At 37.4% G+C, this 13,506-nt stretch overlaps 1 protein-coding gene across 1 annotated transcript in view; it reads right to left on the bottom strand.

Annotated features, from left to right (window-relative positions):
- Positions 1-958: 958 nt before the first annotated feature.
- rasef (RAS and EF-hand domain containing) overlaps positions 959-13,506 on the bottom strand; it is a 25,605-nt gene continuing 13,057 nt past the window's right edge. The window contains exons 6-18 of the mRNA XM_015374352.1: positions 13,088-13,165; positions 12,877-12,992; positions 11,635-11,703; positions 11,492-11,558; positions 11,208-11,296; positions 10,379-10,667; positions 10,070-10,210; positions 6,866-7,016; positions 6,682-6,763; positions 6,397-6,511; positions 4,910-5,017; positions 3,949-4,025; positions 959-3,580 (exon numbers count right to left, since the gene is read on the bottom strand). Of these exons, the coding sequence (XP_015229838.1) occupies positions 3,481-3,580; positions 3,949-4,025; positions 4,910-5,017; positions 6,397-6,511; positions 6,682-6,763; positions 6,866-7,016; positions 10,070-10,210; positions 10,379-10,667; positions 11,208-11,296; positions 11,492-11,558; positions 11,635-11,703; positions 12,877-12,992; positions 13,088-13,165 (1,482 nt within the window). The 3' untranslated portion in view covers positions 959-3,480. The remainder of the gene's footprint in view (positions 3,581-3,948; positions 4,026-4,909; positions 5,018-6,396; positions 6,512-6,681; positions 6,764-6,865; positions 7,017-10,069; positions 10,211-10,378; positions 10,668-11,207; positions 11,297-11,491; positions 11,559-11,634; positions 11,704-12,876; positions 12,993-13,087; positions 13,166-13,506) is intronic.

Genomic DNA, 13,506 nt, shown 5'->3' with positions numbered 1-13,506 from the left:
CTTAGCAGGTTCTACTCTTGAAGTTTAAACTTACTGCCAAAATGCTGTGGCACACTTTGAGATAAATATACATTCTAATCTCAAAAGTAAACATGATACGTGACAACAAAATTTAAAACAAACAATGGTAAAAAAGCACTTTTTTTCATTCATGGAAGAGCAACTCAGAGAGATTTGAAATAGGTGCTTTAATGATGCAAATGCTTATTTAAAGTATTGTTTATAATACATTCATTACATTTTCAGTGGCACTGAAATAAGATCATTGTTGACTATTAACTAATTTGACAAATTTTTCAGTATTATTGGTTTAACTTTGTGGTCCAACTGTTTTTATTTGCTTTATTATCTGCTTTTATCATCAACTGTTTTATTCTGCTTTTATTTTTCTTCAATTTTGGTGTTTAATAAATGTAAAGCACTTTGAATTGCCCTTGTACTGAATTGTGCTATACAAATACAAAATTGCATTGCCTTTTATAGCTTTTTTGTTTTTGCAGTCTTAGACTAAAGTTTTAGCCCCCCCCCCCCCAATCTGCAAGGACAGCACCTTTTGAGGGCAACAAGACCTCTGACACCATCCCCCCTGTATATTGTCTGTGTTTTGTTTTGCTGCTCCAGGCTGTGCAAAATAAAGTCTCTTTAAAATTCATTTAAACAGTTTAGCAGAAATAAATGCATATTCCAGCACAGTAATATTGATAAAATATGTATTTGTAGAAGATTAGCAGCTGTGGGATGTCTAATGCATAATATCAAGCCTTGATGGTTTTTTTTTTATGAAGAAGCAAAAAAAGTGGAAAAAAAACAACGACGTTAAAAAATTATTCTGAGATCCAGGCTTCTATGATGTAAAAGTCAGTTTAGGGCTGGTTGAAATGTATTTGACATAAATGTAGTTGATAGAAAGCACATGATTAAAAGAAAATCACTCATGTTCAAACATTTTAAACCTTTATTGTGTTCCTCATACAGTTCTCAAGAATAAATAAAACAAAATGCACTCAGAATTTTCCAGGGTTGGCTGTGCTGAATTTCTAAAGTGCACGTTCTAAAACAGCAGATGCGGACCAGTGAAGAGAAATGGCACTTCTCTTCACTAACATATTCATTACTGCCATTAACCTTTTTGGCTGCACAGTCCCCCTTATCTAATTATCCCCTTATTGCCGCTGAACACACATGGACGCATCCATTCTGCTTGGCATCACACATACAAAAACACACACACCCCACCTCCACTCCTGCCACCCAACATGTTTGACAAATGAGTTGTCTCGCCTCATCAAGCAGCTGACAATGTAAACAGATGGGAGGTGTAGACATGGATCTGTGCCATCTCAAACACACAAATTACAGAATCCCAGACATATGTTGTAGTTTTTCAAACAGAGACCTCCAGATTCACTGGGAGCACTGCTCCCTAAGAAATAAAATATTTGATTTAATAATAGCCCCAATGCAGCACTATTTGTATATGCCAATTGCTAAATTCAAATTTAAAAATACTATACTAATCTTAGAATTTCTTTTATCTTATACTTGCAGGTCCCTCCAACTATTTCAGTGTCCGTATCGTAATGTTTTTTTCACACAGCATCTCTATTTTAGGATGTTTACTATTATGGGTGCACACATTTACACCCTATGGACAGTATTTGAAGATCCCCAACTGTTTTTTTTTATTTTGTTGAGGTTGAATGAATTAGCCAGGGGAACATATAAGGTGTAACACCAGGAAGTGGAGGAATCCAAGAAGCCGCTGACACTGGGGGGACTTGACTCTGGAGAAGCTGTTAAACACTCAAAGTTCTACTGTTCGAAAATATATTGTGGTGTTTGAATGTCTTAGTTTCATAATTGTGTTGCAGTTGTTATTTGTAGGTTTGACTTAGTTGTATAGCTTTATTTATTGTTTGTCTTGAGTTTTTTCTCTCCCTTCCTTGTTGTCTATTGGCTAGCCTATGTGTTTAAATACTCTAGCCTATGTGTTCATTGGTTTCTTATCCTTGGTTAGATTGGTCTTAGTTGTTATCTTCTTTTGGGCCCATTTTTTCTGAATTTTGAGTTGTTTGATGGACTTTGCTTGTTAGTACCATGGCAAAAATAAACGGAGGCTATTTTTTCAACAAGTTTGTTGTTTGAATGACTGCTTGGTCCTTGACATATTCAATAAAAGTGATTTAAGTGTTTTTAAGTGGTTATGGAACCTGGAGGGAACATTGACACTCTAACCAGAGGGAACATTGACACTCTAACCAGTGGACTCTTCCTGTAAATCCTGTCAAGCAAAGAATTGTGGGATACTGTAAAGCTCCTCTTTGGGGGACAGAAACATCAGCAAACATTTCTATGCTAAATTAACTATCCAGTCTGTCCGAATGAGATGGACCCTCATTCTCCTTGTTTCCCACTCAGCTGCTTCCATTTATTTGATAATCACATCTGCTTCTGTTTCTATTTTTGTGTTTAGCTTTGCTTAGTTTTGCTGAGCTTGGATTACCACTATTTTACTTCCATTGCTCTCTCTACCGGATTTCTTCTCTGTCAGCATTGGAGCAAACATTAACAGCTCCTTTTTTTATGCTGTATTGTTAGGAAGTGGAACAATTTAAGTTTTTTTGGAGAGTCTTTGAAAAAAAGTGATTTGAGTCTTCAGAACTTTTGGGTTTTAAATATTTAGCAAACTTTTAATCTAAAATATACATGTGTCACTTTCTGGCACTGAAAATGGAAAGTATGTATGCATGTCTTTTTTACAATAAATTTGTGTACAGCTTTTTTACAGTTAACAGTCTGTACGCTGTTCTACTTTTCTTAATATCTTTTATTTACTACTTAGAACAATCCTAATATTTAAAGCAACAATACAGCTATAAACTCTACAAGGAAGAATAATCTAACACTGTTTGGTATTATTTTAATGACGTTTTGCAACATGGTACCTGAAACCATAAAATATGGTCAAGTAAGCTGCACATCGCCATCTTAGATTAGTCTCATTATTCTTTTCACTTTCAACACTTTCTGTGTTTTGCAACCAGTGTTTAAAGCTTTATTTGTGCCTCTTATATTATCTTTTATCATTATTTCATTATTTTCACATCCACTTACTTGATTTTTCAACTCCTCATACATGCTTCACTGCAGCTCCTCTTTGGGTTAAAATTTTGACTGATAAAAAAAAAAAAGCCCTATAAATATGTCGAAAAGCCCCCCTACCCCCAAAAGAAAAATAATAATCATGAATATATTTTTCACAAACCAAACATTTACAGTCACTTAAAAGCTCTGACATCCACCAATTGAATCTTGTTTCTGCCACATTGTCCATAAATAAAACAGCTCTGGCTGTTGATGATGACCTGTTTGTGTGTTTCTTGCTAATTGTTTGTGTCTGATTTGTTTGGTTTCTGCAGTTATTCTCTTTTTATTTTTCAAATGAGGACAGGCGAGGAGGTTCAGCATGGGGGTATATGATCAGGTGCAGCAAGAGAGTTTTGTTTTATTCTTCGGAGTACTCAAGCTTGGCAGTGACGGATGCATTTTCTCCTCAAAGGTGGCCTGCTTTTTCACCAACCTGTCAGATCCAAAAAAAGAAAAAAAAGGAGAGACATCAACATCTTGTAATAATTCAAATTATAACTAATTTCATTACTTGAAAAAATCATACATTGTGATTTCTGGATTTTGTTCTTAGATTATTTCTCTCACAGATGACAAGCACCTACAATGATCATTTCAGACCCCTCCATGATTTCTAAGTGGGAAAAATTGCAAAATAGTAGGGTTTTCAACTGCTTATTTTCCTCACTGTAGGCTTTTGTAGTAAAAACAAACCCCAGAATGGCAACACGTAACAGAGCGTCTAACATTTTTTGGCCACAGAAATCTGATACATCAGGCAGAACATTAACCAAACCAGGATAAGAAGACAGAGCATCTCACCTGGCCAGGTGCAGTACAGCCTCCAGGATGTTGGAGCCATCCTTGGCACTGGTTTCACAGAATAGTGTGTTGTATGTCTGGTGGGTAGAGGAAGAAAAACATTATTCATTCTGTGAGATTGATTTGAAAGTATTAGTGTCTTTTCTCGCTCAGTCTGAAAACTTACTGTGAGGAGAAGTTAAAAGCAAATTAATGGAATTAGATTCATATTAATCAAAGTTTAATTATGTAAAGGATCTTTCTGTCAGTTTTACTCTGGCTATGTCTTGTGTCGCTCAAACAGAGGATACATTTGTTTTCTGAAAATCAGGACACCATCATTCTCTGTATTAGCAACTGGGGAAAGAAACTGTGGCTAAGAAAGAATATGTAACCAATGTGACTTTGGGGTGTGTCTGTGGAGAAAGCAGTTGATAAGTTTCCTTTTAGTTAAGAGAAAACATAGGAAACTGCAGAAATACAGAGAAGGTTGGAAAAAGAAAGATGGATGGAAGCTTTTGCTGCTGTTACTGTTAAGAAATTAGGAGCATCAGAGACCTTTATCATTTTAACGAAGCTGCAACAAGAGAATCAGGTTTTATTTATTTGACAAAGAATGGCTTATACATTTGTGCCACAGGTAACAGTTTGCTGTGGAGGCTCCTCTACATTTGGGCTGGATTCTGATTATACGTAGGAGCTATCCATCAGGTTATTGTATGAATACCTTCACATTTAATTTTATACTATTGTATAGACTTCATATTATTTTTATAGAATTGTTTCTTTCATGTTTAAGGTGTTAAATAACTATAAAGTATCTATTTTGATTTACTAATTGAGTAAAGGTAAATTAGAATTAATTATCCTCTCAAATCTATATTATTAAGTATATTTAATAATTAATTGCTTAGACTTAACTACTTTGACAAACTTTGTTTTGTTGTTTTCTTACAAAGGCTTTTTGTTACTAGTGTATTACCATGGCAAGCTTTTGTCCATAGTTTGTAGGAACACAGCCATCTCCGTCTCGTCGAAGATCGCACTTGTTACCCACGAGCATGATAGGAATATCATCACGCGACACATCCTGAGAAATGAAACAAAAGAGATATGCAAGCTATGACTGAGTCCTCATTAACCCCTTTAACTGCCTGTTCAATCAAATAGTTGATTGAACAGCAAAATGGGTTAAGCAGAACACAAGACTTAAAAAATGTTAACCAGCTTTTAACACAGTGCAGCCCTATTTCAACAACCCTTTGATACTGTGCGGAGGTCAGTCCGAGCACAGTAACAAAGATGACTGTTGAGTGTAAATGGCAAGCACAACTGTACCGGACCGTGCCAGACACAACCAAACCACTCTAACATGGTACTAGTTCATCAGTAGGGTTTGGCATGGTTCAGTTCTGGCTCGGTTCTCAGATAACAAAGAGTGCATGAACAGACTGTTTCATCTCCTTACAGTCGGCCTCCGTAATCATGAAATTTCAGACATTTATAGAAACACAAGCTTGCTCCCTACCGTACCACATGATATCCAGTGATGATTCTGCTTAGCAGCGTGATGAACCTCAAATCTTGTCATTGTTTCCTGCATCTGAAAGCCCTGATTAGACTATCATTCCTTCTTCGCCTGACTCTCCGCACTCTTCCTGAATGATAAACCGGGCATACACTGTATGATTTTTTCCCCTTTTTGGGCTAATTCTCCAGTTGTGCAAGAATTTTTTGGATCAGGCCAACTTTCAGCCTAATCGCACGTTGTGTCTCGTGTAGTATACAGGGGGTAATGAGGGGTGATCAACCTCTCGCAACCACCTCCCGAGCAGGAGTCGTAAGGTTGGGTGAAAATCAAACATCAAGATCGCATCAGAGCCTCAGGCCGCAGTGTGAGAACTTACATCATGAAATTTTAAACCTTGTGGTTTCGTCATGCAGTTTGAGCTGTAGCTACGTCTAACTATTGAAAATATCACACAGTGTATACCTGACTTTATGGGCGCTGCCATGTTGATTTGCTTGTTTACCACTAGAGAGCAGTAGTACCATAGATCATCACTAGTAGGCGAGGAAATGTGCTAGTGTGGTGTGTAAATGGTCGTTAAGGAACCAAGCTCGGCATGGTTAACTGATCTAACCTTGGCACGGATCAGTTTGCAGAGGAAAGTGTAAATGGGACTTATGTGTACATATCCTGTCCTCTTTTTACTAATATCCCACTACCAGCTAAAAACCAAGCATGCATTACTATGACATCACAAGGCACCAAACACAACAAATGCATGCTATCCTTTGAAAACTTACATATCGGCTGCAATTAGGAGAAAAGAAACATGCAACTTAGTTTTGATTATTAATGATTAACAAGTTTAACTTGTCAGCTTGATCAGCTTTATTGAGTAAAACAACGTGGGGAAAAAAAACAATCTATGTAGCCAGCTGAAAAGCAAAGGTTTGTCTTACCTCAATCATGTCCACCCATTCTCTAACATTCAGGAAGCTTTTCTCACAGTTGACATCGTACAACAAGAGTACACCATCTGCACGTCTGAAATAAGACTTGGCAATACTGCGAAACCTGTTGGGACAAGAGGAGAGGTTTCCAAAAATGAAAAGAGAGCATATCATCTCAAGGAGGTTAAGTTATTTTAAGATTATAGCTCTTATATATAGCTACAATAAACTTTATTGGTTGTGTCTGTTCTGTATCTTATTGTTCTTGTTTATCATACCGATTTTAGCGCTTACCTCTCCTGTCCTGCAGTGTCCCATAATTGTAATAAAACTGGTTCACCATCCACTATGAGTGTCTTCATCTGAAAGTCCACTCCTGAGAACACAGAAAGGGACAAAAACTAACTCCACATCAAGGTATCACTAGTGCAATATGTAGCAATAGGAAGAGGGAGGACTTTTAGTTTATACATCTCACCCAGAGTAGCACTGGAGTTTAATTTAAATTCATTCTTGCAGAGGCGAAGCAGGAAGCTGGATTTTCCCACAGCAGCATCTCCAGCTAATACAATCCTATAGGCCTTTTCTGAGGTCATGTAGCCAAGGTCGGCATTTTCCTTGTCATCGTTCTGCAGAGGAGACACAGCAACTGAGTAAACATCAGAGGACTACGAGTTCTAATCAATCACCTGATCCACCTAATCCATCCATCCATCCATCCATCCATCCATCCATCCATCCATCCATCCATCCATCCATCCCTTTGCAGGTCTTTTAATTTTTTCCTGGCTTTTGTGGACAAGATCTTTGTTGGTGTTACCTGAAATTGGTTTGGTTTGTACAGAGCCCTTGATTTTCCTTTTGTTTGAACATTGCCGACTGGCCTTTTCAATTCCTTAGAGAGAGGTTTTTATCCGTTTCCTGTTTAATACCATTCAACTACCTTTTTCCGTGGATCTTTTTACAATTCTTTTGCTTTCCTAATTACTCAGAATCCATATATGTCAGTGGCTTTTGTGCCAGAATATGGGGACCCGAAAATTCAGTCAATATAAGAAGTAAGTGTTTAAAATGTAATTAAAAGATACATTGGTATAACAGGATCAGAATCTGACTGGAAACACTGTGTGGAGGAGACATGGTTAGTAGCTGAGAATAACCAAGTGCTGCTGAAGTTACACTGAAAGCCACTAAACTTCTCAGAAGAATCAATCAAGTTTATTGCCAAGAAGGTTTGCACATACAAGGAATTTTACTTGGAAGCTGTGATGATTTGGATCACTAAATGACTGATCCAAATCTAGACAGTGCTAAGAGCAGGAGAGTTGTAGTCAGTCAGGGGTAGAAGCAGTCCAAATGCAGAGGTTTCCAAAAGGACTAGGTGAGAGAGGAATTCACAATGGACACAAAATAATCTGTGACGGGAGTCATACTAACTGGGCAGAGTTTTCCAGAGGGGGAGATGTAGTAGACAGAGCCGAAGTCCAGGCTTGGGTCATACAAGATGAGAGAACAATCCAGTCAGAGGGAGAAGCAAGCAGATTGGGTTGAGTGGCAAGGCAGGAGGTCAATGTCCAGAGATTGGAAGCCAACAGCAGTATCCGATAGGGGCAATGCAGACATCAAGTGACAAGACGGGTCAATATCAGGTTAAAACAAGGATTGCTGGATGGACTACTGACACAAATGGCTTCCAAGAATCTGACGGTTACCCACTGGAAAGCCAGGAATATATAGTGCTCCTCTGAGATGCAGCAGTTCACAGTAATTGGAGCTGCTGCAGATGTAACTGCTCATACCAGATACTGCCAGTGCAGCTTAAAGAGCACGTAGTGAAATTATGGGAATGCACACAGCAGCATCACAGGCAGTAATGGATAGGAATCAATACAGTGGTAGGATGAAAGATGCACGTGTCTGTTTGGATCCCAGAGACTTAGCTCTTATACACACACACACTTATTACAAGCAAACACTTCATAGATGAGGATGATAACCTTAACAAGCCATTCAATGTCATTTGTATAACATGTGAATATTATCAGGCCAAAATCACCAGGGTCTCTGAACTTTTGATCAGAGTTATCAGAGTAGTGTCTGGTGTTATTATGATAAAAAGATAAAAAGAAAAACATCATTTGACAATAAAAGGTTTACCTTAACCATTAAAGTATGGGTGGAATAAACCTTTTTTTTTGTCTTATCATTAAAATTCTTTGAAAAAAAAGCATAGAAAGCAAAACTTCTGCTGGGGAAGCCTGGGGAAGGCCAGAAAAACTGCATGGCGTGATCTAAGCAGGACCTCCTTAGCTCAGCGTGTGCTGCTGTCACGGTTGCTCAGAGACAGACAACACTCACCTTCACCTACACTGTTCTCATCTTACCCAGTTACACTCGATACGCCACCACTTCCCTAGAAGTAAACACTTGCAAAAATAGAGATATAAGTGGGAAGAATCAAATCCAAGGCTGAAAAGCATCGGTGGGGATCAGAACAAGGAAAATTATATATAATAAATATATAAAAATATGTTATGCTGTCTAACATCGCTGAAGAAGAATCCAAGACTGTGTGGGTAATCACCTATTTGTGCTGTGACATTCAAAAGTTTAGCTTAAAGTTAAATAAAGAATTGACTTGTGAACTACCTGTGACAGAGACAAAAGGATTATGTTATGCAAAGGATGGTGTGAGATTAATTAAACACACCTAACTCATCTTTCACCCGCTGCACTGGTGCTTTAAGGTATAATCCCTGAGGGAATTCATAGTGCATCTTCTGCAGGGAGAGTGGACACCTACTGTATCCCTTATTTTTAAGAGTAACTTAATCAGCTGTTTATTCATTTTAAGTGGGGTCTGTTTCATATGATGAAACCCACTAACTGAATGATGGAGTATAAAATGGAAAAGTTTTTAATTACACATTTCACACAAACTGACCGACTTAAGGTAATAGTGTTACTGCCATCTGGTAGATAATACATAATCTCATTAAGTATTTGGTTGTGCAATAACTAGGTGCACATTGACTTTTAGTACACCTTTCTAATTGTTTGGTAAAAATGTATGCATGTAATTACGGTTTATGTAGCTTTATTCACATTACCTTATATGCAAGAATGTTTTACAATAAATAACACATTTCTAATGAAGGGTTTTAATTCTTTAATTTTTAATATGATGAAAAACTTTCAATTTTGGTTCTGTAGAATGATAGCTCATATATGTTTCCTATTGAAGTTTAATTCCTAACAGAGTGCGTGGTAAAATATCTTGTGTTGCGTGTTTCCCCATATCCTGCTAGAGATGGCTATATTTTAGGTTTGGAACTCCCTTCTTCTGTTCTTTATTTTTAAGGACACTGCAGAATATCTTCAATTGTCAGGTAAAAGGACAAGACTAAAGAAAATGGCGTAATAAAGTTCAGCAAGAATCTCAAAAGCATGAAAAATGATTGATTATTCATTGTAGAAGATTCAGAAACATTTGCCCTTTTCCAACTAAAATCGGAAGAAGTTGAAATGGTGTACACTAAAAATCTATTTATTATTGTCAATTTTTAGTATATTTGTTAGAACTTAATAAAGGGATATTGAACATTGGTAGTTTTGTAATATGTATCACTTGATTCTTGATGACTTTTATTGAAAAATGTTTTAACTTGTATTTTAACATCACCTTAACACTGATGGCGCTGATAGTTTTCTTCATTGTTGGGGCAGGAGGTGTAGTAACACTGGGTACGTCATTGGGCTTCCAATCCAAAATTGAGCTGCAGTCTGAGCCAATTGCTGACTCTGCATCCTGGGTCTCTGCTACCTGTGACAGAAACATACAGTATCTTTGACACTGAGATAGAAGTGTGTGGTTATGTCCTCAGGACTGTTTTTTTTTTTTTTTTCTGTTCACATATTTCTTTAATTCCAGATTTTGATTGACAGAATTTTGCATAGAATTTCATAGATGATTCAACTTCTAAAATCTGACCTCTGTGTCAGAGTTTTCTCCCAGAATGCTGTCATTGTTGTCATGAACATCCTTCCTTTTCTCCTCTTCTTCCTCATCTTGACCCTTAACTTCTTGCTCCCAGTCGAAGCCGCCATGTGAGCCTCTTAGCGTAGACATGCCGCTGTCCATGTAGATCTCAGGTAGGCTGTCCTCTTCATACTCACTGCTGTTCCTGCGCCTCAGCCCAGGGTCACAAATGGCCAAGGCCAGAGTGTCACAACTTGGCCTTCGGCTGTACAGTGGGAAATCATCTAAACGCTGACCGAGCCTGAGTAAAGGAATATTACATTTGATGACTTATTTACATCCCATTAGCTGGCATGAATTTGTCAGATTGGACAAGTGGGGTTTAGATGTGGAGCTCCTCTGGGGTCCATAATTGGCCCTTCCTTTATTACCTCTTGGGTTATTTTTAAGGTAAATTAGTTTGATAATCAAAATATTTTTTTTTCTGCCATTATCCTGACTTCGTAAATTAAGCTGATTCATTTCTTGTAACCATAACTTCCTAATCTTCAGTCATTTCAATATTTGTAAATTGTTTTTTCTTCTATTTTTAACACTAACAGGTACAGGCTATATAGACCTACTGCTTTCTTTGGGTTGCAGAAACAAAAACTAGGACAACCATTTTCTTACCATGTGCTTAGGTTCATACGTAACTTTAGAAACTTTGTAGCAGTGGCTGACATTAAGATTAAGACATTTCAGCAGAACAAGTAGGATTTTGTATAGCAGTGCAGATAATCTACAGATTATAAAAACAGCATTCTATCAAGATGGTAAATACCTCTCTGTTCTGATTTACCTGTCTAATAATGCATGTGGTGATGGGTAACAGATGCTTTTACTCCTGATTCTGTTCTTGATGTCTCCAGGGGATCCACCGTTACCAGACTGTAACACACATTAGCAAACCTTTATTGTTTTCCTATTGTCTGCATTTATCCCTAAAAAATCTAATTCAAAAGAATGTTCACACTAATTTATAGTGAACTGAAGGGTAAAGTTATGTTATTGTCTAAAATGGTAGTGAGTTTTTTTTTTTTAGGAGGTGGTTCCATCCAGTTCACTGTGAAAAGGGGAGGTTACCCTTGTGATCTTCTCTAGAGCTGCTCTCAGACCATCATTGCTGTCGTGCAGCTTCCTGTTGGCTGTCCTGTCCACACAGAGAAAAATAAATGACTTTACATTTATGATTTCTTTCTCTATGCTCCTTTTAATGTTATACTTACTGCAGAATCTCAATCTGACTTTCCAGGATGTCTCGCTCGTCTGAGAACTGTTTCATGAGCTCCTCGTCTCTGCAGCAAAAAGTAAGACAGAAAAACACCCACTTTCTAATGTCTAACTTTGAAAAACAAACAACAGGTGATGTATATTTCATGCGCTTTATATGCTTGTTAAGTTCTCAACAGAGCAGTGAAGCCCCAGATTAGAATAAGGAAGTCTGAGATCAATTCTGAGTAACAGCTGTAAGATGAAGAAGCAACTGTATGAGGATGATGAGAGGATCCGTGGAAGCCAAGTATCTATCAGCCTGTGACTTTTGTTTCGTCTGTTGCTAGGCAACTCCTTTGGAGAAGATATTGTGTGTATTGAGTCATTCCAGGATATCCTGTTGCGGCTCTGACAAAACAAAACTTCCCAGAGCAAAACCTGCGTCACTCAGCAGGTTGAGGAGGGCCCTTAGCCAATCTCTGTCCCTCTGTTCACTGGTAGCTGTTATAGAGAAACCTCAGGACAAAATTATGAGTTTTATACCCGTATGAAGAGACAGTATGTACAAACAAATATGACACCCTGTAAAAAATTATCAGTTTGCACAGTGGTGCAGTCTGTATCACTGTTGTCTTGAAGCAAGAAGGTCTGGGTTAGATAAAATGTTTGATTTCAAAATCACTAGAGAGCTCCTTGAATTTTACAATCTGTTTTAGTCTCACCACAGTGTTCACTCTGACTTTAACAGAGGCCGACCAAGGTAAATTAGTGGAATTTAAACAGAGCAAAACCCCTTTAAAATGCTAAAGTTGAATAAAAAATGTGTACAATGTTTGCCTGAAGTGATGTAACCATTTCAAGTGAGAAAAAATGAAATAAATTCCTTTCCAAGAAATAGCTTTTTATAAATATGGTTAAAAGAAAATGTTAAGAATGTGTTTATTATAGTTTAATTGTCATCGATATAACTAGATTTTTTAAAGTAATGTTGAAATTCATATTAAATGTCCCTATTTCTAAGTAAGTAGGGTGTCCCAAGTGTGTAGACTACATTTCACTAGACAAGGGAAAAAACTGGGTGAAAAAACCCCTGCCATAAAAGGTCTTTATTCCATTTAAGCAATAGTCAACAACCAGCCGACCGACCAACCGAAACTGATGCAGAACTGAAGTTTGCTGCTCTTTTAATAAAACATATTTGGTTAAAGTTAATCTTCATTAACTCGGCGAAGTTGTATAAAGACCCAAGAATTTACCGTTCAGAGTTCATGCTTTGATCAGTTAGCTCCGTCTTTAATCCATCCATCTCACTCTGCAGACATGCAACCTTGGTCTGAGACTTCAGCAGCTCCTGTTTTAACCTTTGGTTTTCCTGAAAGAAATAAAAAATTACCAGACACTCAGAAAAATAAAGCAAAGCAGCAGAGATATTGTGTAATTAATAAATGCAGGTGTATCCAAACTTACCAGCGTTAGCTCATTGATCTTCTTCTTCAAAGCTGGGCTCTCATCTTTGACGGTGATGTTCTTGTATTTCTCCTCTATCTGGAGGGTAAAACATTTCACCGTTTTTATACTTCATTAAAAGTAGGCTAGCAGTAAATTCTTAACTAGATCATTTCAGTAAAGTTACATCAAGTTCAGTTTGGCTTTTGAAAATAAACATGTTTACTCACAAGGTTCCTTTTCTTGGGAGGACAATCAGTGTGACTGGGCTGGAACTAATTTTAAAGAGGCAGTTTTTGTTTTTAATCTAACTTCTTCAAACTTTGCCCCAGTGTCTTTTTTTTTTTAAAAATCTCATTACTTACAGTTTAGGTCATCAGCATACTTAGATAAACTCGCCTCTGACGTAAACAGTCTTTGAATGTTTAATGTCTTAAAGG

The sequence above is a fragment of the Cyprinodon variegatus genome, unplaced genomic scaffold (assembly GCF_000732505.1).
Source record: "Cyprinodon variegatus isolate N-32 unplaced genomic scaffold, C_variegatus-1.0 Scaffold100, whole genome shotgun sequence".
In the NCBI taxonomy this organism is placed as follows: Eukaryota; Metazoa; Chordata; class Actinopteri; order Cyprinodontiformes; family Cyprinodontidae; genus Cyprinodon; species Cyprinodon variegatus.
Note: the sequence above shows the minus strand (reverse complement) of the source record. Positions and strands in the feature narration are given on the sequence as shown.